Source organism: Podarcis bocagei (assembly GCF_964188305.1).
Source record: "Podarcis bocagei genome assembly, chromosome: 13".
NCBI lineage: Eukaryota > Metazoa > Chordata > Lepidosauria > Squamata > Lacertidae > Podarcis > Podarcis bocagei.
Genome location: NC_138138.1, coordinates 12,062,501 through 12,087,120, shown reverse-complemented (window position 1 = coordinate 12,087,120; position 24,620 = coordinate 12,062,501). Strand labels below are relative to the sequence as shown.

The following is a 24,620-nucleotide window of genomic DNA, read 5'->3' as shown; positions in this document are numbered from 1 at the left end:
TGGGGGAAGGTCATGTAAAATACAATTAGTTGGAACACCTACCATATTTTCCGGCGTATAAGACGACTGGGTATATAAGATGACCCCCCCCCCAACTTTTCCAGTTAAAATATAGAGTTTGGGATATACTCGCCGTATAAGACTACCCCTCTTCCAACGCACATCAAATAAAAATTTAAAAAACCAGTCTCCAGTCCAGCTCAGAAATCCGCTCCACTTCCCAGTGGTTGGCGGCTTCTGGGACCAATTTGCAAGCGTATTTTTGCTTTATCTAGAGAGCTTGGTGTCCTCTGATTTAATTTGCTGTCATTTTATCCTTTGGTGGGGAGTTGCTGCAGGAGCTGCTGCTGTAGCCGGCGTATAAGACAACCCCCGACTTTTGAGATTTTCCTGGGTTAAAAAGTAGTCTTATACGCCAGAAAATACAGTACAGAGAAATATTTATTCTAACTTTAATTAAAGCAGACCATTTATGTAAACCAGCCCAAAGCTTTATAGGCAGCCCTTCAGTTTATGAAGGACTGAAGAGTTCCTGCAAATGCCTGATAAAATAAGGCAAACAATATACTGCTGCACCTGAAGCAATCCAAAACCTTGAGGGCTGGGGCAGCATAACTGCCAACACTGCACGTCTCCAACTCAAACCTCATCGGATGGTCGCTGGCCACTGATCTCAGAGCCCCAGGCCCCATTCCTCTGCTACCAAAATACAGGGTAGATAACCTTTAAGGGTTGTTAGCAATGATTAGATATAATATACCCAAAGTGCACTCAAACTTGAATGCAATTATGTGGAAGCCCCATTGTGGGTAAAGGTAAAGGGACCCCTGACCATTAGGTCCAGTCGTGGATGACTCTGGGGTTGTGGTGCTCATCTCACTTTATTGGCCGAGGGAGCCGGCGTACAGCTTCCGGGTCATGTGGCCAGCATGACTAAGCCGCTTCTGGCGAACCAGAGCAGCACAGGGAAATGCCGTTTACCTTCCCACCGGAGCGGTACCTATTTATCTACTTGCACTTTGACGTGCTTTCGAACTGCTAGGTTGGCAGGAGCAGGGACTGAGCAACAGGAGCTCACCCTGTCGCGGGGATTTGAACCGCCGACCTTCTGATCGGCAAGTCCTAGGCTCTGTGGTTTAACCCACAGCGCCACCCGCGTCTCCCATTGTGGGTACTGGCCCATTAAAAATCCTGCTCTCCCTAATTCTCCCACTTCTAGTAGTTACACCACCCCTCTTTTGATCTGGTGTTGCTTGGGTCTGCAAGGTCCATGACACAATTTACCCATTTGCAGCAATGGCTGCCCAGAGTCAGAGAAGGCAACACGGGGTTTGGATTCCCCTAGCATGTAATGCGAAATTCCCTCTTTAGCCTGAAAGCTACAGAAACGCAGCGGGAAAAGAAAGAATCTGCATGCAGGTCCTTGGAAAGGGTTGAATATTATCGCCGAGCTGAAATAAGGGCAGTGTGAGCATTCTGCAAAAAAAAAAAAACCTTTCTCCCGGAAAAATATACCCCACCTAATTTTGGTGATTCTTTGCAGGAAGCCCTGCAAAATGGAGCAAACAGGTTCACTCATTGAGAGTGAGTGTAGGAAGCACTGAAACGTTTAACAACTGATCATTTTCTCAATATGAAGCCTCAGTGCTTCTTTTAAGCAAGGATTTATTTCCAAGGCAATCATGTAATCCAATCTGATAATCAAGGTGAGAGCATCATATCACTGGGACAATGTAACTGCTAGCTGGTTAGGAACACTTAAGCTCCCCGCCCCCCTCCTTTTAAAAATGGCAGCAAACTGTTCGGGAAAGAGGGTTTTTTAAAAAAAATCCAAGAGAGGAGGTTTTCATTAAACTTCTCCCAAACCCTGCTTTCTGCCTTAAAAATGTATGGGGTGAAAATTCAGCATAGCTCCAGTTGGTTATTTCATTGCAGGGATAGGAGCCTGAGCCAAAGCCAAATATGCAGTATAAAATTATTGCACACCTATCAATCCCAGCTATTCCATGACGCTTTTACAAACGTTGGTGGATAAATTCCAGAAGAGAAACCAACCTGTAGGAGCAAAAACTAATATGGTGCTTAAGTGCTGAAAAATCCTATTTTCATGATATGGGACGTTCTGCTTTTTTAAAATTTATTTTCTGACAATAGCATACCTTTTATAAGATGCAAACGCTTAAACTAAGTCAAAGGAGAAAAATGCACAACCAGAGCTTTGCTTGCTTTCACCAAAGCAATTCCTATTCAGTTTGGTTAAAAACTGGCTTTCTCTTCCATAGAAGGAACTGTGTCGCTCTTTTCTGTTCACATGGGCAACTTCTTCCAGCTCAAAACTCTGTTTTACTTGGAAATAAGTCTAAGTCCCATGGGGTATAGCCACATGCAAGTATGGTGTTTCAAGAGCTCAATGTGCACTAAAAAGATTTCCTTCTACTCTCATTTAACTTAAGTCTGCAAATATGAACATTAAATTTCCTTTAGGATTCTGTATTTTGTTTAGATCATCATTAGTTTCCTCTCTTTACTTTTCTAACCTACTTCGTATCTTAGACATTTCTACAAAGGAGCTGTTTCTTTTAAATGACCAAATTAGCTTTGTTCCAGTAGTCTTCTGAGAGCTTCCCTGCAACTCAATACATTACTGTGCAATCCCGTACATGCCCACTCAGAACTATGCCCCATTGAGTTCAACGGGTTTTACTCTCAGCTGAGTATAGGATTGCAACCGAAGTGCTTACCAACCTCAGGATGACTGTATATGCATTGACATTTCAGCTCTTAAAGGAAGATGGGAGGTCGGGGTACAGAACGAAGGTGCTATTATACTGAGAATTATGGGGAGCAAGAGTATGGCCATAGTTGAAAGAAAAGTCAAAACAGAAGAATGTCAGCTAGATAACTTTTCATTTTCTTCCCAAGCAAGGATGCATATCAACTGGTTGAAGATATTTTCTTAAAGCTCAGTGTGCTTTACCAGTTGAATGTACGAAGACAGAAGGGGTAGCACCACTGAATTCAACGGAGCTTACTCCCAGGAAACAAAGCAATCGGGATTGCAGTCAATCGAATCCTAATTAAGTGGGCATTATGCTATGTACCACAGCTCGTGGGTGTATATTCATTTTATTATACCATGGATCAACACAGCTTCCTGCACGTTTTGAGTATCTGTGGAGGCACAGCTATGGATCCTCTTTTGGGGTGTGTGGCTGTCATGCTGAGCTTCAGCACTTTGAATTTGGTAGAGTGGATTTATGAGAACCCCAAACCTCTACTATTCACTTTCACCAGATTCAGATGAACCAAAACATATTCAGATGAACCAATGCCTGGGATTAGTACAGGACTGGAAGAGGGTCAATAAACTGAATCGTAGAGTTGGAAGAACCCCCAAGGATCATCTATTACAACTTCCATCATCGCTAGCTAACAGGACCAGTGGTCAGGGATGATGGGAATTGTAGTCTCAAAACATCTGGAAGGCCAAGTTTGCCTATGCCTGCTGCTAACCATAGATCAGATACAATTTCCTTGAGATGATCTCAAAAAGCTGAGGATTTCGGTGGTTGCACACTGGTTAGCATAAAATAAAGAGTTTGTACAAGCAGGTACACAATTAGCCAGTCTTACTCATTTATCTCACCTGGCTGCACTTATTACTGTTTGGTGGACCAAAGCATTTATTCAACCAAAGAGCACCACTGTTATTATCTTTATAGACATATGACTTTCTGAAGGTGTTAACAGTCAGGTCAGAAATATGCTTACAATAAGGTATTTTTAATAAGATGTTTGTTCTGAAGCAGCCAAACCTTCAACTTCTCACTCGGCAAACAAAAGCTAACACTGAGGCAAACCTTTGCCATGCATTTCTCTGACATTATTTTACTTCCTTGAGTACATAACAAGGCCTTGCTACTTGTCTGAAGCATATAATAAATTAATCGGCAAAACAGTGATCCTTTCTTTTCTGAACAATGTGTTGCACGAAAGATACAATCTTAATGCACACCTACAAGTGAGTAAACCTCATTAAGCTCAATGAGGCTTACTTCTGAACAAACACGCTTAGAATTGCGCTGTTTTAAATTACTTACGCACACTTGCTTGCATCAAGGCCAATAAGATTTACAACCAAGGAAACATGCAAAGAATCTGATAGCCAGTATCTTAATAAACTTGTGACCTAACTTGTTACCCGTCCTAACAAGATGCCAGGCACTTTCTGATCAATGTAGAAGATCTTTCATGCTAGTTTTGGGTGCACGTCAAAACATCACATGCCACATTTCAAATTCTGATTCTTGCTGGCATGTCTTAGATAAAGCCAGATATTACATCATGGTTCCTGATGATTTTCATCTGGACAACTCCCCCCGCCCCCCCCAATCTCTCTGTTCTGTTGTATATTCCATGCTAGCCTGCTGCTGCCCTGCGCTTCTTCAAACATTGCCACATTTAAGCAATTCTCCATAAAAAGTTGGAAGGCATTCAAAGCGTGAGGTCACATCTGAGATTATTAAGCACATTTATTTAGTATTACTCCTTTCCCCTGCACATTCTCTATGACTGTACACAATAGAAGTTATTGCAATATAGATGCTTAATAAAGGGGGAACGGACCTATTCCGAAAGTTAAAATGCCAGCGAACAGACATTTTTTCTTACCTGACTTCTCAACCAGTTCCCTGACATCCTTCTTTTCCAGAAGCCCCGAGTAGCCGAGCCCCCTGCACTCCAAAATGGTCTTCAGCTTCTTGAAGCTGAGCGCCACCGGGTCCACCAACTGGGTGGCGAAGAAGCCCGTCTCGTACCACACAATGGCCTCGAAAAACCTGGCCAGGATGAACAGGACCAGAAAATAAAGAAGCAGGAAAAACAGCTTCAGCCACATCTTTCCTCCGCGCGGGGGGCTCCTGACTCTCTGCGGAGAGAGTCAAGTCAGTCCTACAAAAAGAAACGAGAGAGAGAAATGTCTGGAGGGAAGGAAAAAAAGGGGAGCAGATATCCACATACCCCAAAACAACAACAACACAACCCCCAGTTTGGTTGCTACTGTCAAAGAGTCCCTTCCCCATTATCCCCTCATTCCTATGAAAAGACACAATGGCGGTGGGGTGGGGTGGGGGTGGGGGAGAGGATAACACCCACTCGCCTAGAGGGAACCCGGATATGGGGTGGGGAAGAAGAAGCACCCCTTCAATATAGGGCACCCCATCATTTTAGGGAGGCAGTGTGTAGGTGGGAGCTGGGTATTTGTGGGGTGCTGAGGAGAACCAAGTGAGAAAGGTCTCTTAGGAGGGCGAGGAGGCGGCTGGGGGTGGAAATAATTTGGGGTGGGGTGGGCTCGCCCCCCAGCCAGGAAACCATCTCATTCGGGGGGCACGAGGCGGGGTGGCGCTGGTTTGGGGGGTGAGGGAAGCCTTCAGGGGGTCGGGCAAGGACGGGGCTCGGCCGGCCAAGGCGTCTCCTCCTCCTCCTCCTCGCTTGTTTTACCCCGTCCCGGGCAGGCAGGCAGGCAGGCAAGCGGCGGCCCTACTGGTGTCGGGGCCGCCGCGGGCGGTGCTGCTGCTGCTGCTGCTGCGCTCGGGCTTCTCGGCGCGCCGTCGTCGTCGTCGTCGCCTCTCCGCGGCGGAGCAGAGCCCGGGCCGGAGGAGACATAACAAGTGACGTCGCGCAGCCGCGGCCGGCAGCCGAGGGAGGAGGAGGAGGAGGAGAGGGAGGCGCGACGGTTCCGCCAGGCCGGGGTGGGGGAAGAATCCGGCCCCGGCTCCCCCCAAGGCGGGCTCAGCGCTCCTTTACCTTGGGAAGGTCCATTGCCGGCGCGCGCGCGCAAAGGCCCGGGCCGGGCTCCTCCCCCCCGCCACCAAAAAGGATGCTGCCTGCCTGGGTTGGCTTTCGACGCCGCCTCTTTTCTTTTTCGGAGGCGTCCGCTCTCTCGCAGGTTTTGGCTCCTCGGGAGAGAAAGTCGCGCTGGCCTGTTGTTGTTGTTTAGTCGTGTCCGACTCTTCGTGACCCCATGGACCAGAGCATGCCAGGCACTCCTGTCTTCCACTGCCTCCCGCAGTTTGGTCAAACTCATGCTGGTAGCTTCAAGAACACTGTCCAACCATCTCGTCCTCTGTCGTCCCCTTCTCCTTGTGCCCTCCATCTTTCCCAACATCAGGGTCTTTTCCAGGGAGTCTTCTCTTCTCATGAGGTGGCCAAAGTACTGGAGCCTCAGCTTCAGGATCTGTCCTTCCAGTGAGCACTCAGGGCTGATTTCCTTCAGAATGGATAGGTTTGATCTTCTTGCAGTCTATGGGACTCTCAAGAGTCTCCTCCAGCACCATAATTCAAAAGCATCAATTCTTCGGCGATCAGCCTTCTTTATGGTCCAGCTCTCACTTCCATACATCACTACTGGGAAAACCATAGCTTTTACTATACGGACCTTTGTTGGCAAGGTGATGTCTCTGCTATTTAAGATGCTGTCTAGGTTTGTCATCGCCAAGGGGCAGGCGTCTTTTAATTTCATGACTGCTGTCACCATCTGCAGTGATCATGGAGCCCAAGAAAGTAAAATCTCTCACTGCCTCCATTTCTTCCCCTTCGATTTGCCAGAAGGTGATGGGACCAGTGGCCATGATCTTCGTTTTTTTGATGTTGAGCTTCAGACCATATTCTGCGCTCTCCTCTTTCACCCTCATTAAAAGGTTCTTTAATTCCTCCTCACTTTCTGCCATCAAGGTTGTGTCATCTGCATATCTGAGGTTTTTCTTAATTGTATTTCAGTTGAACAATTACTTCGATAAAATACATGTTTTGTTATGTGCAAATGGCTTTGGATGCTTATTTGGTCCATAAATTACCATATAGTATATATTCAACACAAAAAATAGCAACAATTTGTTGTTGACACAGGACAGCTGGACATATAAAGGGCCCCATTACCTTCAGTAGCTTAGGGTCTCATCAGACCTAAATCTGGCCCTGGGTGAAGGGTGGTATACGGATCGAATAAGTAATCCTTCTTGTTCCTTTTTAACCAGGCCTTTGGTTGATCAGATTTATATCCTATGCCCTTTTAAAATGTGTGTTGGGGGGGCTATTGGGTTATTGTTTTTATTTTTATTACATATTTTGTGGTTTTACATCTTGCTTTTATTCTGTGAACTGCCCTGAGACCCCCTCTTCTGGTTGCAGATGGCACTGTGATTTTGTAGTGCAGCTAAGTGGATGAGACTTTGCATGTTGTAGGCATTTAGGTCAACTGCCCTGGGGTCTTCAGGTGAAGGGTGGTACACACATTTAATAAATATAACAACAAGAAGAAAAAGAAGTCTTCCCAATGTCTTTAGAAATCTAGTTACAGAAGGTGTGAAATTTTGTAGTGCAGCTTAGTGAATAAGACTATGCACATTAGTACACATAAACCTGTGGTTTAGAAGTGGAGGTTGGTTTATGCAGCCCAGCTCCCCATAAAGATCCATTGAGGTCCTCTATCGGTCAGAGAAATAAACAGAGCCAACAATCAAGTATAAGAACTATTACACTTGTCGTTTAAGTTCTATTGAATCTAAACAGGGTGTCCTGCAGAGCAGACACACCCCATGTTCATTTATTTTCAGTGTGACATCACAATTTATTTGATATACACACTTCTGAGTAGACTTGGTTAGCTATGAACCAAGAAGTCCAGAATTCAATTTCCTCTCCAAGTCGCCTTAGGCCAGAGTTGGGAAAACCTGTGATCCTTCAGATCTTGTATTTCAACTTGGCCGTGGCCAGCGAGAAAAGGTGATGGAAACTGAAGGACAACAATGTCAACAGGTTCCCAATCACTGTAGCCTTACCTGCACCACCTACAATATGGGGATAAGAATACAGATCTATCTTATAGGGTATGTGAAGCATTGAAAGTTCTGTTAAAAGATGCATGCATTTGCCACCAACATCTAGAATGTCCAATATCCCAGTTTCCCAACCCATTGGGATATTGGCAATGCTATTTTTCAAGAAAAAGAGGTGCCGGAGATCACCACAAACACCTCCCTCATTGTCTTAGAATGGCAGTGGTACCCACCTGAGAGAAGCTGCACCTGAGTTCTGGCGAGTTCCAGTTGGGGGGGAAAAAAAGCCCTGGGTATTGGCAAGTGACAGGGTCATGGACTGTTTTACCTTGAGGTTATCTGGTGCTATCAACATTTTGCAAGAACAGGCTCTAGGCTCAGGAAGCCAGGAATCTGTATTCCTGTATTCCAGGAACATTGCTAGGTAGGTTTACTTGCCTACAATGCTTTTCAGTTTTTGTTTTTCAGTATGCTACTCAGGGGTTGGTCTAAGAGTGTTCCACCCAATCATTCATATATATATATTCTAAAAAAGACACCGCTTGTGGCTGCACCACACAGTTTAAATGAATCCATCCCTAAGTAGTCTTTCATTAATAAGAACTGCCTTCTAATTAAAGGGGGGGGGGAGATTCTGATTGTGCATTTTATTTTATTTTGTTTAAGCTGTTTGGAGGTCTACTGTCAGGCAGAAAAGTGGGATACAAATATTTTAGATTTTATTTAGAGTCCTGAGAACTTAAGCTGCAGGTTTTGACTCAGATGACTGAGGCAGCCCAACAGCAATATCAAGTTCTGTGGATCAACCTACCACGTGCAGGTGTTATTGTAGCTGGTTTACCTGTGCAAAGAAGTGCTCACACAAGTAGTCTTTAGACTGCAATCCTATCCATAGATTACTAGGGAGGAATACTAGGAAAAGTTATAAGTAAATTGGTTTAGAATTTAATCCAGCCTTGTGTGAGAATTTTCACAGAGGAGAATCAAAGGCGTTGGCTTCTTCTGTAGCGGTAAAAAAGAAGAAGTTTGCATCCCTTGCCAATCCTGCTTTTGCCTCCAGTCGATATTCCTCATCAGTTTAGATGCCAGACCAAAATGTTTCTCTGTTACCCAGGTCTTTAGCTGAATGAACATTTTGTGGGCTCTTGGATGTGTTTTTGGGAAGGATGCTAATAGTTTGTTGGTTATTTTAATATGTATTTTGTATTTTCATTTTGTATTTTTATGCTGTGATGCGCGCTGTGATCTTCCTATGAAGGGCAGTATACTAATTTAAGAAATAATAATAATATTAACAGTCCCCTTTTGCGTCTTTTCTAAAGAGCCATGACAGCATGTAAAGAATAACAAGAAGATGCAATCTTTGCAAGCATTTATACATTTGTAAAAACGACAACGAAACTAGGAGCTCGTTGGGCAGCTAAGAGTCCCAGACGCAGAACCAGCAGGTTTAACAACTCACAGAAAAACAAATAATCACGTGATGACCTATACGTAGCCGACGCGCGACGGAAGTCGGAGCCATGGCAGAAGGACCCCCAAAACGCTACTTCCGCTTTCCCTATCTGTTTACCTATGACATCTCATGGTAAACAAACCCGCCCCCTCCTCTCCCCACCCTCAAAAAGGCGATAACCGTACTGCCTGATTCGCCTGTTCAAAGAGGCTGCTTTCATACAGGCCCTGCCCAACCTGTTATTATGCAGAAATGACAAAATGCTTGTTTAGGAGTCTCAAGAAGGCTTATGAGAGGAAACGACAGTCTGAGGTGTCTAAGTTGCTGCCTGAACGCACCTCGAGTGCTTTCAAACGGTAAAAACAATAGACATAATAATATCAGACTTACACAAAGCTTCTAATTTCCGAGTTCCTCTTAGCGCCTTTTTTTTTGTCTCGCTGAGACAGAAGTGACAGTTGTCGATAAAAAAGGCGGAGAACGCTGCACATACACAGCGTTCTATATATATTAACTCGCCAAACCGACATATCCCTTCCCCACCCCCAACTTGGAATAAGACCTACATTACAAAGCGCGAATTCCTGCAAGAGGCAGCGCTTTGAAGGAGCGAGGAAGAGCCTGGCGGCTCATTTCCCTCCGCTTGAGCTCTTACTGAGCTGCCGCTTCCGCCTCCTGAAAACCAAGCAAAGGAACCCAGCAAGTTTCACCCTCGTCTGCGTCGGCGCATGCGAGCTCCTCTGCACTATTTTCCTACATCTACGCACGCGCAAGCCTTACCCAATCACGCGGGCGCTCCTCGAGGACCCCGCCTGGGCTGCCTCGAGCAATCGCCTGCGCCGCAGTTCCAACCTTCCGCCGGGGAGGACCCCCCACCTCCTCCTCCTCCTCCGGTCCGTCCGGCGCGCTGCCTGCAAAAACAACAAGCCTCCCTCCCTCACACGGCGCAGGTTCTCCTCGGCCCGGTCGGTGGGGCCGCCGCCTCCGCCGTCGTCCGGTGGGGCCAAGGCCGGGCAGCAGGGGCCTGGGGTGGCCGGGCGTCGGGCGGAAGAGGCGATGGACCAGTGCGTGACGGTGGAGCGCGAGCTGGAGAAGGTGCTGCAGAAGTTCTCGGGCTACGGGCAGCTGTGCGAGCGGAGCCTGGAGGAGCTGATCCAGTACGTGGCGGGGCTGCGCCGGGAGATCCTCCAGAGCGAGAGTATGTCCGTAAGAACCAGGCGCTTGCCTTTTCTCTAAGCAGCAGGCAGGCAGGAATCCGGCAGGTGAAGCTTTCCTTACCCCCCATCCCACTGAAACTGAATTTTTAAAATATAATTTTTTATTAGTTTTTTTTTAACATATCGTTTTCAACAGTAATTAAACATACTTTTACATCTTATTCAAATTTTTGACTTCCATCAATCCTGCCTGAAAACTGAATTTCGACTCCCTTTGAGGAAAGTGCCTGCCGCACAGAGTTTCCCGACACCGCTTTGGGCGCTTTGTTGTTCTTTGGGGGGAAATACAGTGGTACCTCGGGTTAAGTACTTAATTCATTCCGGAGGTCCGTACTTAACCTGAAACTGTTCTGAACCTGAAGCACCACTTTAGCTAATGGGGCCTCCCGCTGCTGCTGCCGCGCCACCACCACGTGATTTCTGTTCTCATCCAGAAGCAAAGTTCTTAACCCGAGGTACTATTTCTGGGTTAGCAGAGTCTGTAACCTGAAGGTACCACTGTATTACATTACAGTGCCGAATTAAGTACGTATAAGTTAAAGAAGGTATAGTTTAGGGCCCCACTCTCTTGGCGCCCTCCCATTAAAGGATAAACAACAACCTGGATTCAGGTGGCGCTGTGGGTTAAACCACAGAGCCTGGTACTTGCCGATCAGAAGGTCGGCGGTTCGAATCCCCACGACGGGGTGAGCTCCCGTTGCTCAGTCCCTGCTCCTGCCAACCTAGCTGTTCGAAAGCACGTCAAAGTGCAAGTAGATAAATAGGTACCACTCCGGTGGGAAGGTAAATGGCATTTCCGTGCGCTGCTCTAGTTCGCCAGAAGCGGCTTAGTCATGCTGGCCACATGACCCGGAAGCTGTACGCCGGCTCCCTTGGCCAATAAAGCGAGATGAGCGCCGCAACCCCAGAGTCGGTCACTACTGGACCTAATGGTCAGGGGTCCCTTTACCTTTACCTTTATTACATTACAGTGCCGGATTTACGTATAAACTAAAGAAGCTATATCTTAGGGCCCCTGTCTCTTGGAGGTCCCCCCAAAATTAAAGGATAAACAACCTGGATGTACATTTCCTAAATATAAGATAAAAAGCAAATAAAATAAAGCCTACATACAGCAACAGTGTTTTGTGTTGTGTATGGACCTATTAGGTCCACAAATTCCCACATCATATATTCAACACAAAACAACAGCGGCAATTTGTTGTTGGCAAAGGACAGCTGGGTATATAAAGGGTCCCATTAGCTTCAGTAGCTTAGGGCCTCATCAAACGTAAATGCGGCCCAGCTCACAAAAGAAAAGGGAAAAGAAACCCTGTAAGTCTACTTGAAGGAAAGCTTCCAACTGCCGGATTTCTGGGTGTATTTGTTTTTTGGGGAAAATATGTGTCAAATTGTTTTTTGGGGGGAGGGAGGATACCCTACAACTCTACGTGAAGGAAAACTTCCAACTGCCAGGCTGTTGTTAAGAAAACTATGGTAACTCCGTGCCTGTCTCAGTTTCCCTTCCCAATGCCTCACAGTATCACTTTTATCTGTGTCTGGTCAGCTCTCGCATAGTCTGCCTCTTGTTTTGAGACACCATTCAGTTCCCTATGATCCAGCTTGTTTCCTAGATGGGTATGTGGGGTGTTAGGGGAGGGGTAGTACGTCCGGTGGGGCAGACATTGTGCTCCCTCTGGGGTAGTTTGTTCACCTTTGGTCGCTACCCTGCACTCAGCTCTCACCTGTGGCTCCTAGAAAATGTCAGCATTTGACAGCGATCACACTCCGGGAACAGCTTCAACTAGTCAACTAAACCAGGTGAGGGTTGCTTATGGGTCTCGAACCCTTCGTGAGTTAGGGACTTCCCCAACATGTAAAGACAGGCACCTGCAGATTGAGGGGACGAGACCAATCGTGGGTCCGATGGTCAAGTGGTTTCTGCACGTGAGGGGCAGATGGCTTGTCAACCTATGAAAGTAGCCCTTCTAGGAGAAGGAAAACTCTTACCCAGGTGTCAGCAAACTTTTTCAGCAAGGGGCCGGTCCACTGTCCCTCAGACCTTGTGGGGGGCCGGACTGTATTGGGGGGGGGAATGAACGAATTCCTATGCCCCACAAATAACCCAGAGATGCATTTTAAATAAAAGCACACATTCTGCTCATGTAAAAACACCAGGCAGGCCCCACAAATAACCCAGAGATGCATTTTAAATAAAAGGACACATTCTGCTCATGTAAAAAACATGCTGATTCCTGGACTGTCCGTGGGCCAGATTGAGAAGGCGATTGGGCCGCATCCGGCCCCCGGGCCTTAGCTTGCCTACCCATGCTCTTACCCTAAACCCTACACAAATCTGGAGTGAAATCCCTAAGATAGTTGGGTGGTGCCTTGTACGCCTCCTTCCGTCGACTCCTGCAGCCAAGCTGGTGCCAAATGTATTGCTCTGCTTTTCTTTGGACTACATCAGCAAGGCCAAGAGGAGGGTCTTGTCGTCTAAGCAAAGCAGTTTGACTTCACCACTGGAGGCACGCTCCATTGTCTCTTGAGAGAGACAAATATCAGCAACTGCAACAACTGGTTGTAGACACATATTTTTTTTTGTCCCCTGAGAATGGTATGTTCCATGTGGCCTTAGTTTCCCTGTGTCAAAGGGCTGGGGTCTGTTACAGAGGGTGTTTCTATGTTCTCTTCCCATAGCTCTTGTCTTCCTGCTGGGCTGGCTTGCTTGCTTGGTGTGTGGAACATACAGTTTGTATGTAACTAGAGAGGAAGGATCTCTTTCTCCCTTCTCTGCGCCCCCTCCCCAAAGGTTGCAAGAGAGAGGGAGGTTCAGAAACAGACATGGCAAAGCCTGTAGTATTAATTTGCCAGGATGTGATTCATGGGTCTGATGAGCATCGTCTGACAAATTCTGTCCTCTTGGCATCAGCTACTTTACCTGAAGGGCCACTTTGAGAAGTGAGTATGGGGTGGTGTCCCTTCACCTCAACTCCCAGTTGCTTGTTTGCAGTTCGTAATTTTTCTCATATGCATCTCTTGTTGAGTCTTTCGCCTTCGGTCTGTCTGCTGGAAGGCCTCTCAGCCACCAGCCCCTATTCTGCCTAAAGATTTAGATGAATTTGAAAAAGGCAGTGGCGAGACTGGCTTTCCTTCTTTGGATACTGTTCTTCATATTTATAAGAAATATTTATACACAACTAGTTCATAAAAATATACCACAGTTCAGATCAGTATGAAAAAACCAAACCAAACAATAACATGACGAGTTAAAAATAAGTTAAAAACAAAAAGAAATTAATATCAAGCACAAGTAGACCATTGTAGGGAATGTACTCTTAATTGCCTGGTGGAATAGTTTTCCGTAGGCAATTAAAAGTTGGCATAGAAGGCACCCACTGAATCCCTGTTCTCATTTGTTCCACAAGTCTTGGGCCAGTGACACTGAAAACTTGATTTCTCATTGTTGTCAAACGAGCCTCACCAACTTGGGGAATTGAAAGAGATGATGTGGACAAAACTACTGCTGCTGTATTTTGGGAAATGATTTTCTAACAACTATAATTAAGTAACTAACTAACTATCAGCATGGCTTTCTTGTATTATATGGAGGAGAAGTTTTCCCTCTTCCCAGACGCAAGTGCTTGGCTTTGTTATTGACTGAGCAAAAAGAGCTAACTTAATTTGCTTACAGAGTTTTGGAAGATAAAGGGCTTTAGTTTTGAGATGCAGGAGGCGATGTTTTGTTTTGACATCTCAGGACTGGGCAGTGATTAATCTATCCTGCCCTCTTTGGCCTCTTGTAATGAGTAAAAAAAAAAGGAAGCCTTAATCTATTTCCACACCGGCAGGCAAGTTTACTCTTTCACACTGAGTAATAATGGCATTAGTCATTGGTGGCTTCTAAATGAACATCCCATAGAGCAAATGTAAGCAGAGTTTACAATAACAAGTTTGCTGACTTTCCTATAACTGCGGTCTAATGTGCAACTGATATGTGTGTGTGTATACACACACACACACACAGTCTGTTGAAATGATGAGGCCATATATGTAATTCTGTGCCAGATTTCAGTGAGGCTATTTAGGAGTAAGCATTTTATTTGGAAATACTGTTTTTATTGGCACTTCTTTCCAAGTAAATATGTTTAGACTGGGTTTAAGCTGGGTGTTTATTTAAAAAGGGAACGTATAGAAGTTATCATTGAAGGCTGACAAAAGAGACCTCGCAACTTGGAACTGGGTCATAATGCGACTATCTCAAATGTTGGAGCATGGGCTGGCAAACTAAGGCCTGGGGGCCGGATCTGGCCCAATCACCTTTTAAATCTGGCCCGCAGAACGGTCCGGGAATCAGCTTGTTTTACATGAGTAGAATGTGTGCTTTTATTTAAAATGCATCTCTGGGTTATTTGTGGGGCATAGGAATTCGTTCATTCCCCCCTCCCCCAAAAAATATAGTCTGGCCCCCCACAAGGTCTGAGGGACAGTGGACCGGCCCCCTGCTGAAATAGTTTGCTGACTCCTTTGTTAGAGAGCACAACTTGCGTAGTACACACATCTGAAAGCCCCCACACACCTGAGGGAGTGCTGATGACATTCTCACAGGGGGGCAGGAATTGCATGGTGGCACCAGTTTTATGAATGGTCAGTTCCATGTTGCGGCTGTTGACGTAACCCGTGCTGTTTTCATTGTTGAAAGCTGAGAGCTGTGGTCATTTGACACAAAGAGACTAGTGAGTCATGGGGCATTTGACATCTGAACAAAGGATAAATCTCCTTGAGGCTTGTGGATTTTTGTAGCTAAATGAGAAGATAGAGGGAATTATTTATTCAGTATCTCAGTAAATTTAAAGGCAGGTACACCGCTGCGTCTTGATTAGACAGTGAAACATAGTTCTGCGTTTATGTGGCAGAGAAAACAGTTAATGGGAATGGTTTGCTGCAGCATGGAAGCGGCTCTTCTGAAGTGGTGCTTGTGGAACTGGACACTACAGATAAACATGGAGATAAATCAGATCTGGTGGACCAGTTTCTCCTTCCCTTTTTTCAAATACCAGACTGGATGCTAGCACTTGAGATTTTTCTAGCTTCTGTAGTACTCTGACTAGCTTAGCTCCATGTTGTTGTTTTGTCGTTTAGTCGTGTCCAACTCTTCGTGACCCCATGGACCAGAGCACGCCAGGCACTCCTGTCTTCCACTGCCTCCCGCAGTTTGGTCAAACTCATGTTGGTAGCTTCAAGAACACTGTCCAACCATCCCGTCCTCTGTCGTCCCCTTCTCCTTGTGCCCTCCATCTTTCCCAACATCAGGGTCTTTTCCAGGGAGTCTTCTCTTCTCATGAGGTGGCCCAAATATTGAAGCCTCAGCTTCAGGATCTGTCCTTCCAATGAGCACTCAGGGCTGATTTCCTTCAGAATGGAGAGGTTTGATCTTCTTGCAGTCCATGGGACTCTCAAGAGTCTCTTCCAGCACCATAATTCAAAAGCATCAATTCTTCGGCGGTCAGCCTTCTTTATGGTCCAGCTCTCACTTCCATACATCACTACTGGGAAAACCATAGCAGCTTAGCTCCATAGTTTTCCACAATTACATTTTTTTTTAATTTCTTGCATGTTTCAGAAACTATTGTGCCTTGAGGTTTGAAAACGGAGGGTAGAGTTCCAGAAGTGTATGCTGTTCTTCATTTTAGAGAGGAGATAAACAAAGTCTGCCTTCTCCTGGGATGCACCATAAGCCAGGGGACTGCTCGGTCTGACACAGCTTCTGAAGATACCTGAGCTTGCAGCGCTTTTACTTGCTTCGCCAGAGAGAAGAGACCAGGGGATGAATAAAGGGGTGAAGTCTCCGATTCTTCCCTCCTATTCATCAACGCAAGTGGCAGCTGTTCTTCTGAACTGAGCCTGCGTATTTCTCTGGAGAAGGACTTCCTAGACCTTGGTTGGGGAGTGAGTGTGTGCCTTGCTGTGCAGGCAAATGGAAGTTGGTAGCATAGTGCTACACTTGTTTTGTATATACAGTGGTACCTTGGTTCTCAAACAGCCTAGTTCACAAACAACTTAGAACCCGAACGTCGCAAACCCCGAAGTGAGCGTTCCGGTTCTCGAATTTTTTTTTGGAAGTCAAACGTATCCTGAGCTTCCGTTTTTAGTGTTGCGCTTCCGTTTTTAGAGAGATCGTGCTGATTGGGCCGGTGAGGAGAAGTCCCAGCAGCGCTCTGCAGCCCAGGCACTTTGCCGAGAGAGAGATCAAGAGCGAAAGAGATCTCGAAAGATCGCACTGATTGGGGTGGTGGGGAGAAGCGCGTTTTAGGGGTAGTTTTTCAACAGCCTGGAACAGATTAATCCGTTTTGCATTACTTTCTATGGGAAAACATGCCTTGGTTTGGAATGTTTAGGTTTTGGAATGGACTTCTGGAATGGATTAAGTTCGAGAACCAAGGTACCACTGTACATATAAAAGCAGCAGTTGCCTCAAAAGACAATACATAAATAGGCTTTCATAGACCCATATCTCTGATTTTCAGAGGATGCCGCCGGTATTTCCACCACAAAACATTGTGTGGCTTCCCTCTCCCTCTGAGTTAGGCCTTTTAAAATGTCATACTGTATTAGCCTAAGATTTCCAAATACAGTGTAACCTCTGTTTTCAAATGCCTTGGCTGCTGAACGATTCAGAAGCCGAACGCTGAAAACCCGGAAGTGAATGCTTCTGTTTTCGAACACGCCTTGGAAGTTGAACAGCTTCCATGGTGCATTTTTCCATTTTCACCATTCACTTTGCCTACAGCCCTTTGATTTTCGGTTTTCGAATGGACTTCCGGAACGGATTACGTTCGAAAACCAAGGTTCCCCTATATTCACTCTTGTTTTAGCTTCCCCCCCAGTATGGTTCTGCTAAATGTAATTTTCCTAATTAAAGGCAGAATTGCCACTGAATTTTTGTGCTATATCCAGGTAAATTTGTCAGAATTACAGGTAACTGAATGCTGTGTGGAATACTTCCTTGCCAGGAGAAAAGACTGGTGCCTTGTTCTTCGTTAGACCTCAGCCGCTTGAACGTACCGCTAAGCTATCCTGAATTGCAGATAGTCCGTCATCACAAAAAATACCTCTGCTTTGTTTCCATGAAGAAACACAACTGATCTAGGGATTTGCATGTGGTCTTCTGCACCCACCTTCACAAGGCTCTGTTTTTTCTCGTCATCAGATGTGATGGGTATTTGGGAACGAGTAACCCTGATGGAAGGGATGCGGGTGGTGCTGTGGGTTAAACCGCAGAGCCTAGGACAGAAGGTCGGCGGTTCGAATCCCCGCGACGGGGTGAGCTCCCGTTGCTCGGTCCCTGCTCCTGCCAACCTAGCAGTTCGAAATCATGTCAAAGTGCAAGTAGATAAATAGGTACCACTCCGGCGGGAAGGTAAACGGCGTTTCCGTGCACTGCTCTGGTTGGCCAGAAGTGGCTTAGTCATGCTGGCCACATGACCCAGAAGCTGTACGCCGGCTCCCTCAGCCAATAAAGTGAGATGAGCGCCGCAACCCCAGAGTCGGTCACGACTGGACCTAATGGCCAGGGGTCCCTTTACCTTTACCATTTAACCCTGATGGATATTTCTCAGTCAGTGAAAACCGGGCAGGACCTCTCGGAGAGGAAACAGAGGTTTCTTAACCGTCTACAAAGTCATTCCAGAGTGACCCAGCCTAGTTTGCATCTCTCTTTGGTCTTTTCAAGTCTTGAGAGGGTTGAAACGAACAGAGGGAATGTAAGAGAGGTCTGCAGAAGCAAGACTTTTGCCTCTATAAAGATTCAGATGCTGGATAGAATCTCATGACATTGTGTGTAGCTGCTGTGCCTTGTTACAGTGTACACTTGGCAAGGCCGCTTTGCGAGAACTGCTTTTCCAGGTAAGCAACCAACCATTTAGCGATACAGTGGTGCCTCGCAAGACGAAAAGAATCCTTTCTGTGATTCTCTTCGTCTAGCGGTTTTTTCGTCTTGCAAAGCAAGCCCATTGACGGATTAGCGCTATTAGCGGCTTTTAGCGGCTTATCGGATCAGCTGATAAGCGGCTTAGCGGCTTAGAAAAAGGGGGGGGAGGGAAAAAACCCCGCAGGAACTCGCAAGACATTGTCGTCTTGCGAAGCAAGCCCATAGGAAATTCGTTTTGCGAAGCACCTCCAAAACGGAAAACTCTTTCGTCTAGCGAGTTTTCCGTCTTGCGAGGCATTCGTCTTGCGGGGCACCACTGTAATCTGAAATAATACACTGAGTACAAGGCTGCGATGAAGCTGGCTTCGAGTTATGATTGTATATAACTTGCTGGGCATGCTACAAATTATGCCAGCCAATCCCACAGGAATAACATTTCCTGACACCAGAGGTGGGGGGTATATGGCCTCTCAGGTGCTGTTGGACCCACAAGTCCCTTCAGCACCAGCCAATGTAGCTAATGATCAGGGATGATTGGAGCCAAAGTCCAGCAACATCTGAAGGGACATAGATTTCACCCCACCAGTGTCTCCTGTAATCCATTTTGAAACTACTTACGACTTTTCAGAAGTGAAATTAAATGATGGTGCTTGGGCCCTTTGTTTGCAGAAATTCCATTTCTTGGGAATTAGTGTTTCTTGCTCATAATGCAATTAATTATTTGTTTTTCTTCTCTTCTGTCTAGATCAAGATGGAGATCTATCGGGGACGATATCGCTTGTTATGACCCAGTGCTGCAAGCGAATAAAGGATACCGTTCAGAAATTGGCCTCGGATCATAAAGACATTCACAGTAGTGTTTCCCGTGTTGGGAAAGCGATTGACAAGGTATTTAGAGCATTCGTTTGGTTGTGTCTCAATGCTTGGTTGTGGTTTTTAAAAACTTTGTATGTTTAAAATTTAATGTGAGTCAGCACTGCAGACTCCCCGGACTTTTGCAACTAGCTTTTACAGAGATGAAGGATCTCTGGCCTTCCAGATGTTGTGAGACTCCCAACTCTTATCAGCCCCAGCTACGTAGCCCAGGGTCAGGGATGATGTAAGTTGTTATTTAACAGCATCTGAAAGGCCACAGTTTCCCCATTCCTGCTGTAGGTTGTTTTCAAGAAAGCTCAGTGGATGGGTCTATATTTCTGTATGCAAAACCATATTCCCCAGTTTCGACCCCGTCAGAAACCAAGTGAAATAAAGAACCCAGAGGTAAAATGTAGCCTTCATCTTGAAAACCGGCCTTCTGCGAAATAGATTGCCACTTTAGATAATTAGATTAAGACTAATGCAGCAAAATATTTAGTCTTGGGTACATTGAAACTAAAGGACGCGGGTGGCGCTGTGGGTTAAACCACAGAGCCTAGGACTTGCCGATCAGAAGGTCGGCGGTTCGAATCCCCGCGACGGGATGAGCTCCCATTGCTTCGTCCCAGCTCCTGCCAACCTAGCGGTTCGAAAGCACGTCAAAGTGCAAGTAGATAAATAGGTACCGCTCCGGCGGGGAGGTAAACGGCGTTTCCGTGCGCTGCTCTGGTTCGCCAGAAGCGGCTTAGTCATGCTGGCCACATGACCCGGAAGCTGTACGCCGGCTCCCTCGGCCAATAAAGTGAGATGAGCACCACAACCCCAGAGTTGGCCACGGCTGGACCTAATGGTCAGGGGTCCCTTTACCTTTTACATTGAAACCAGAGTGTTTTAAATTTATCTAGAACCATATACTAACTTGGGTCTCCTTCCAAAAGGTGCAGCTACTGGGCCTTTGCCAAAGGAAATGTGTTAGATCTGCTTGGGGCTCCATACCCCTCCCGCAAATCACCCACAGGAAATATGCCCAGCAGCTTTTTTGGAAGGTCCAAGTTAGAATTAATATGGTCCTAGATAAATTTCTGGTGACAGATGATTTAAATGTCTTAATAGGCCATGTTACCTGTAAAGGAGAAGCTAGAGGAAGAACAGGGTAGAGAGTACTATTGAGCTTTGTTGATTGCCAGGGAAGATTATTCATTTTACTATCTTGGAACCCATCAAACACAGACAAATATGTGCAAAACCTACATTTGGCAACTCATGAGCAGATTCTAACCTGGGGAGATAACAGCAAAGACCTGATGAAGAGAGCACAGCAGAGGTTATATCTTCTGAGAATCCTCCGGAAAAATAATCTCTCAAAGGACCTGTTGATGGCATTTTACCATTGTACTGTTGAGAGTGTATTAATTTATGGTCTCTGTGTGTGGTTTGGGAGCTGCACAGTCAGGGAAAAAACAATGCTGTCCAGGGTTGTAAAGACTGCGGAGAGAATAATTGGGTGCACTCTTCCCACCTTGGATCAAATCTATGCTTCCAGGTGCCATAAGAAAGCTGCAGAGATAGTGCAGGATAGTGTTTCAGCTTCTGCCTTCTCTTTCAGCTTCTGCCTTCTGGAAGAAGGTACAGGGTTATAAAGACTAGGACTAGCCGCCTGAGAAACAGTTTCTATCCAAATGCGATTTTGGTTTTAAACGCAGTGTAAGGTAGTCTCTATGGGAGTATATTGTACTTAATTATGGGGTATCAGAGTTTTTAGGGGGCTAACCAGGCTGGGATAGCAGGCTTGTTGGTTTTTGAATGTCTGATGTAGATTTTCTCAGTTTCGTTGTTCTGTATGGGACAATGACAATAAAGATTGTATCGTCTTCTAATAAGCAGAAAACGTAAGAGGAATTTCATAATTTTGAATCTCTTTATAGAATAATGTATCCTGCCTAATAGAATTGGCATCATGCGTAATGGAATATTGCCCTTTGGTTTGTTATAAAGGGTTCAATTCAAAATGCTGGTTATGTCCTTCAAAGCCCTAAACTGGGTTGGGATCCGGCTACTTCTGGGAGCACCTTCTCCCATATGACCATGTCTGCTTACTAAGATCTTCTGGAGGGAGAGCCTCTCTATCTTACCCTGCCAGCCTCTGAATTGCATTTGTTCAGGATGCAGGACCGGGTCTTCTCTGTAGCTGCAGCAAAGCTTTAGAACTTCTTTCCTAGAGAGGTCCATCTTACTTCCTCATTTCTCGCCTTCTGATGGCAATCTAGCCACCTGGCTAAGCTTCCAATCTGAAAATTCAGCTCCTAGTTTTTATCTTACCTTTTTTCCCTGCCATTTTACCGTCTTACTTTAATTTTTACTGTGCGAGTTGAGCATTTTTATGGAAAAGCTGGATAGCATTGTTTTAAAAGTGAAAAAAAAACCCCTTCCTGTTTTTAATCTTTAGCACAGTGACTGGATTTTAGGGAGTTTCCTGAACCGATAAGCTCTTGAGAGGCAGTGGCTGGGTTCCTGCCTTTAATTATGAGTTGTCAATGCAAGCAAATTTTGCAACAGAAGACGCTGCCTGAGTCAGGGGATAGGCCCATCTAGGTCATTATTGCCTACACTGACTGGCAGTCCCTTTCCAAGGTTTCAGGCCAAGGGTCTTTACCTGGAAACACCAGGGATTGAATCTGGAACAGTAAGCTATCACCCTTCTCCAATTTTCCCTGATTTTCACATGGTCAGGCGGGAACAACCCCTGGGATAATCTTGCATCTCATATCTCTTGAAATGATTTACACCCCCACACCTTGCTTGCTTCCCCCCCCATTTGCACAAAGCACCAAGCAGGTTATGTCATGCACAGCATGAATGTTAATGCCACCTTCACCTTTAGCCAGTGCTAAACAGGACAGTTCACAGGATCAGACTAGAAGAGGTGGGAGTCTTTGTTATCATGTGAATGCGGATGATACCCAGCTCTACCTCTCTTTCAAATCAGAACCAGTGAAGGCGGTGAAGGTCCTGTGTGAGTGTCTGGAGCCGGTTGGAGGATGGATGGCGGCTAACAGAGAGGTTGAATCCTGACAGGACAGAAGTACTGTTTTTGGGGGACAGGAGGCGGGCAGGTGTGGAGGACTCCCTGGTCCTGAATGGGATAACTGTGCCCCTGAAGGACCAGGTGCGCAGCCTGGGAGTCATTCTGGACTCACAGGTGTCCATGGAGGTGCAGGTCAATTCTGTGTCCAGGGCAGCTGTTTATCAGCTGCATCTGGTATGCAGGCTGAGACCCTACCTGATTGGAATCCCTGTCAGCTGATAGTCAATCTCCTACCATGCTAAAGCTTAAATACAAGGCCACTTTTATCTGATTTGCTGGATGTTTATGTCTGGTGGCTTATATGTGGTTTTATAGATTAGACTTGTGTTTTGGGGGGCTTACTGTACACCACTCTGAAGGACAGTCTAGAAAAACATGTAAAGCAACCTTCTAAAAGCCGACATGACTTATGCATAATAACTTCATATTCTGATAGAATATGTATTGCATTACCTTCTGGTAATGAACTACACCCTTTCCTATCTTTAATTTCTTAAAATTTGTAAATATAGAATGTATTAATGGTTACCAGAAAGAAACAAAATGGTGTCTTCTTTTTGTATAAAGGACGTAATGAATCATGTGAAAGGAATACAGTGGTACCTCGGGTTAAGTACTTAATTCGTTCCGGAGGTCCGTACTTAACCTGAAGCACCACTTTAGCTAATGGGGCCTCCTGCTGCCGCCGCACCACCAGAGCATGGTTCCTGTTCTCATCCTGAAGCAAAGTTCTTAACCCGAAGCAATATTTCTGGGTTAGTGGAGTCTGTAACCTGAAGCGTATGTAACCTGAGGTACCACTGTATCTTAAAAGACAAGAAGAAGCGAAGCAAGGCAGTTCAGAAATAGGCAAAAGCACTTCTGAGTGGAGATTTATATAATTTGCCTAATGGAAAAATAAAAACATAAGAGCTTGGTTTTTTCTGGAACTGATTGTCACTTTTTCCTTCACAGAATTTTGACTCTGACATCAGCAGCGTGGGAATAGATGGATGCTGGCAGGCTGATAGCCAGCGGATTCTGAATGAGGTGATGGTAGAACACTTTTTCCGGCAAGGAATGCTAGACGTAGCTGAGGAACTTTGCCAGGTAATTGCAGCTAGAATTCCTCGTTCCTGGGAAGCAAAATAATTTTTTCACCTATTGTTTTAGTTGAATTTCCAGGCGACTGTGGAGTCTTCACCCCATGTTCTAATGGTCCGCGGACACAAAAACACTATTTTGCCCATCTATAAAAATAACTAAAGAATGTGTGATATGATCTTGTTTTTCAGGAGTCCGGACTTTCGATAGACCAAAGTCAAAAGCAGCCGTTTGTGGAGCTCAACCGAATATTGGAAGCACTTAAAGTTAGAGTTTTGAGACCTGCGTTAGAGTGAGTTACTCATCTGTTTTGTTTATTATTATTTTATTTATTATTTAATATTCAGATAAAACGCCATCTAAAGTCTCTCATTTTAACATATTCATTAATGCTGGGAATTCTCAAGTGAATAGATGTTCACTAAATGTGTTCCAGCTGGGCTGAAATCCCAAAAGTCAATTGGGGCTTGCCTACAGCAGGAATTGTCCAATATCAGGGTGGGTCTATGTTCCACAGGAACTGGCAGCTCTCAGGTGAGGCAGACCTTGTGCCCACAATGGCGAGGAACCAACAAAAGCTGAGCCCATCATCTGAGAGCTAACACTAATTTAAAGTGACAGAGCCTGCTTTAGACTTGTGTCTTCGTATTTTTAATAGCATATTGGGAACTGCAGTTTGTTAAGGGAAATTGAGAGTTGTGATACGGCGCTGTGGGTTAAACCACAGAGCCTAGGACTTGCCGATCAGAAGGTTGGCGGTTCGAATCCCCGCGACGGGGTGAGCTCCCGTTGCTCGGTCCCAGCTCCTGCCAACCTAGCAGTTCGAAAGCACGTCAAAGTGCAAGTAGATAAATAGGTACCGCTCCGGCAGGAAGGTAAACGGTGTTTCTGTGCGCTGCTCTGGTTCGCCAGAAGCGGCTTAGTCATGCTGGCCACATGACCCGGAAGCTGTACGCCAGCTCCCTCGGCCTTTAAAGCGAGATGAGCGCCACAACACCAGAGTCAGTCACGACTGGACCTAATGGTCAGGGGTCCCTTTACCTTTACCGTATCCCTCTCACAGGGCTATAATTCAGGGTTGTTGTTGTAGTAGTAGTAGTAGTAGTAGTTGTTGTTATTATTATTATTTATTGAACTTGTATACCGCCCTATACCCAGAGGTCTCAGGGCAGTTCACAGA

At 45.7% G+C, this 24,620-nt stretch overlaps 2 protein-coding genes across 6 annotated transcripts in view; one reads left to right on the top strand and one right to left on the bottom strand.

Moving 5' to 3' along the window:
• LOC308571065 (charged multivesicular body protein 3) overlaps window positions 1–5,830 on the bottom strand; it is a 33,533-nt gene extending 27,703 nt beyond the window's left edge. Inside the window, exons 1-2 of one of the 4 annotated variants that reach the window (XM_081166375.1) lie at window positions 5,806–5,830; window positions 4,672–4,950 (exon numbers count right to left, since the gene is read on the bottom strand). In XM_081166375.1, coding sequence (XP_081022501.1) covers window positions 4,672–4,897 — 226 coding nt within the window. In that variant the 5' untranslated portion in view covers window positions 4,898–4,950; window positions 5,806–5,830. Of the gene's footprint in view, window positions 1–4,671; window positions 4,951–5,499; window positions 5,694–5,805 lie in introns of those variants that run through there. The other 3 variants (XM_081166373.1, XM_081166374.1, XM_081166377.1) reach the window with 3 other exon arrangements.
• A 4,174-nt stretch (window positions 5,831–10,004) lies between these two features.
• Window positions 10,005–24,620, top strand: part of RMND5A (required for meiotic nuclear division 5 homolog A) — a 29,272-nt gene continuing 14,656 nt past the window's right edge. Inside the window, exons 1-4 of one of the 2 annotated variants that reach the window (XM_081166539.1) lie at window positions 10,005–10,497; window positions 19,163–19,305; window positions 23,312–23,446; window positions 23,632–23,732. In XM_081166539.1, coding sequence (XP_081022665.1) covers window positions 10,020–10,497; window positions 19,163–19,305; window positions 23,312–23,446; window positions 23,632–23,732 — 857 coding nt within the window. In that variant the 5' untranslated portion in view covers window positions 10,005–10,019. The remainder of the gene's footprint in view (window positions 10,498–19,162; window positions 19,306–23,311; window positions 23,447–23,631; window positions 23,733–24,620) is intronic. The other variant, XM_081166540.1, reaches the window with a different exon arrangement.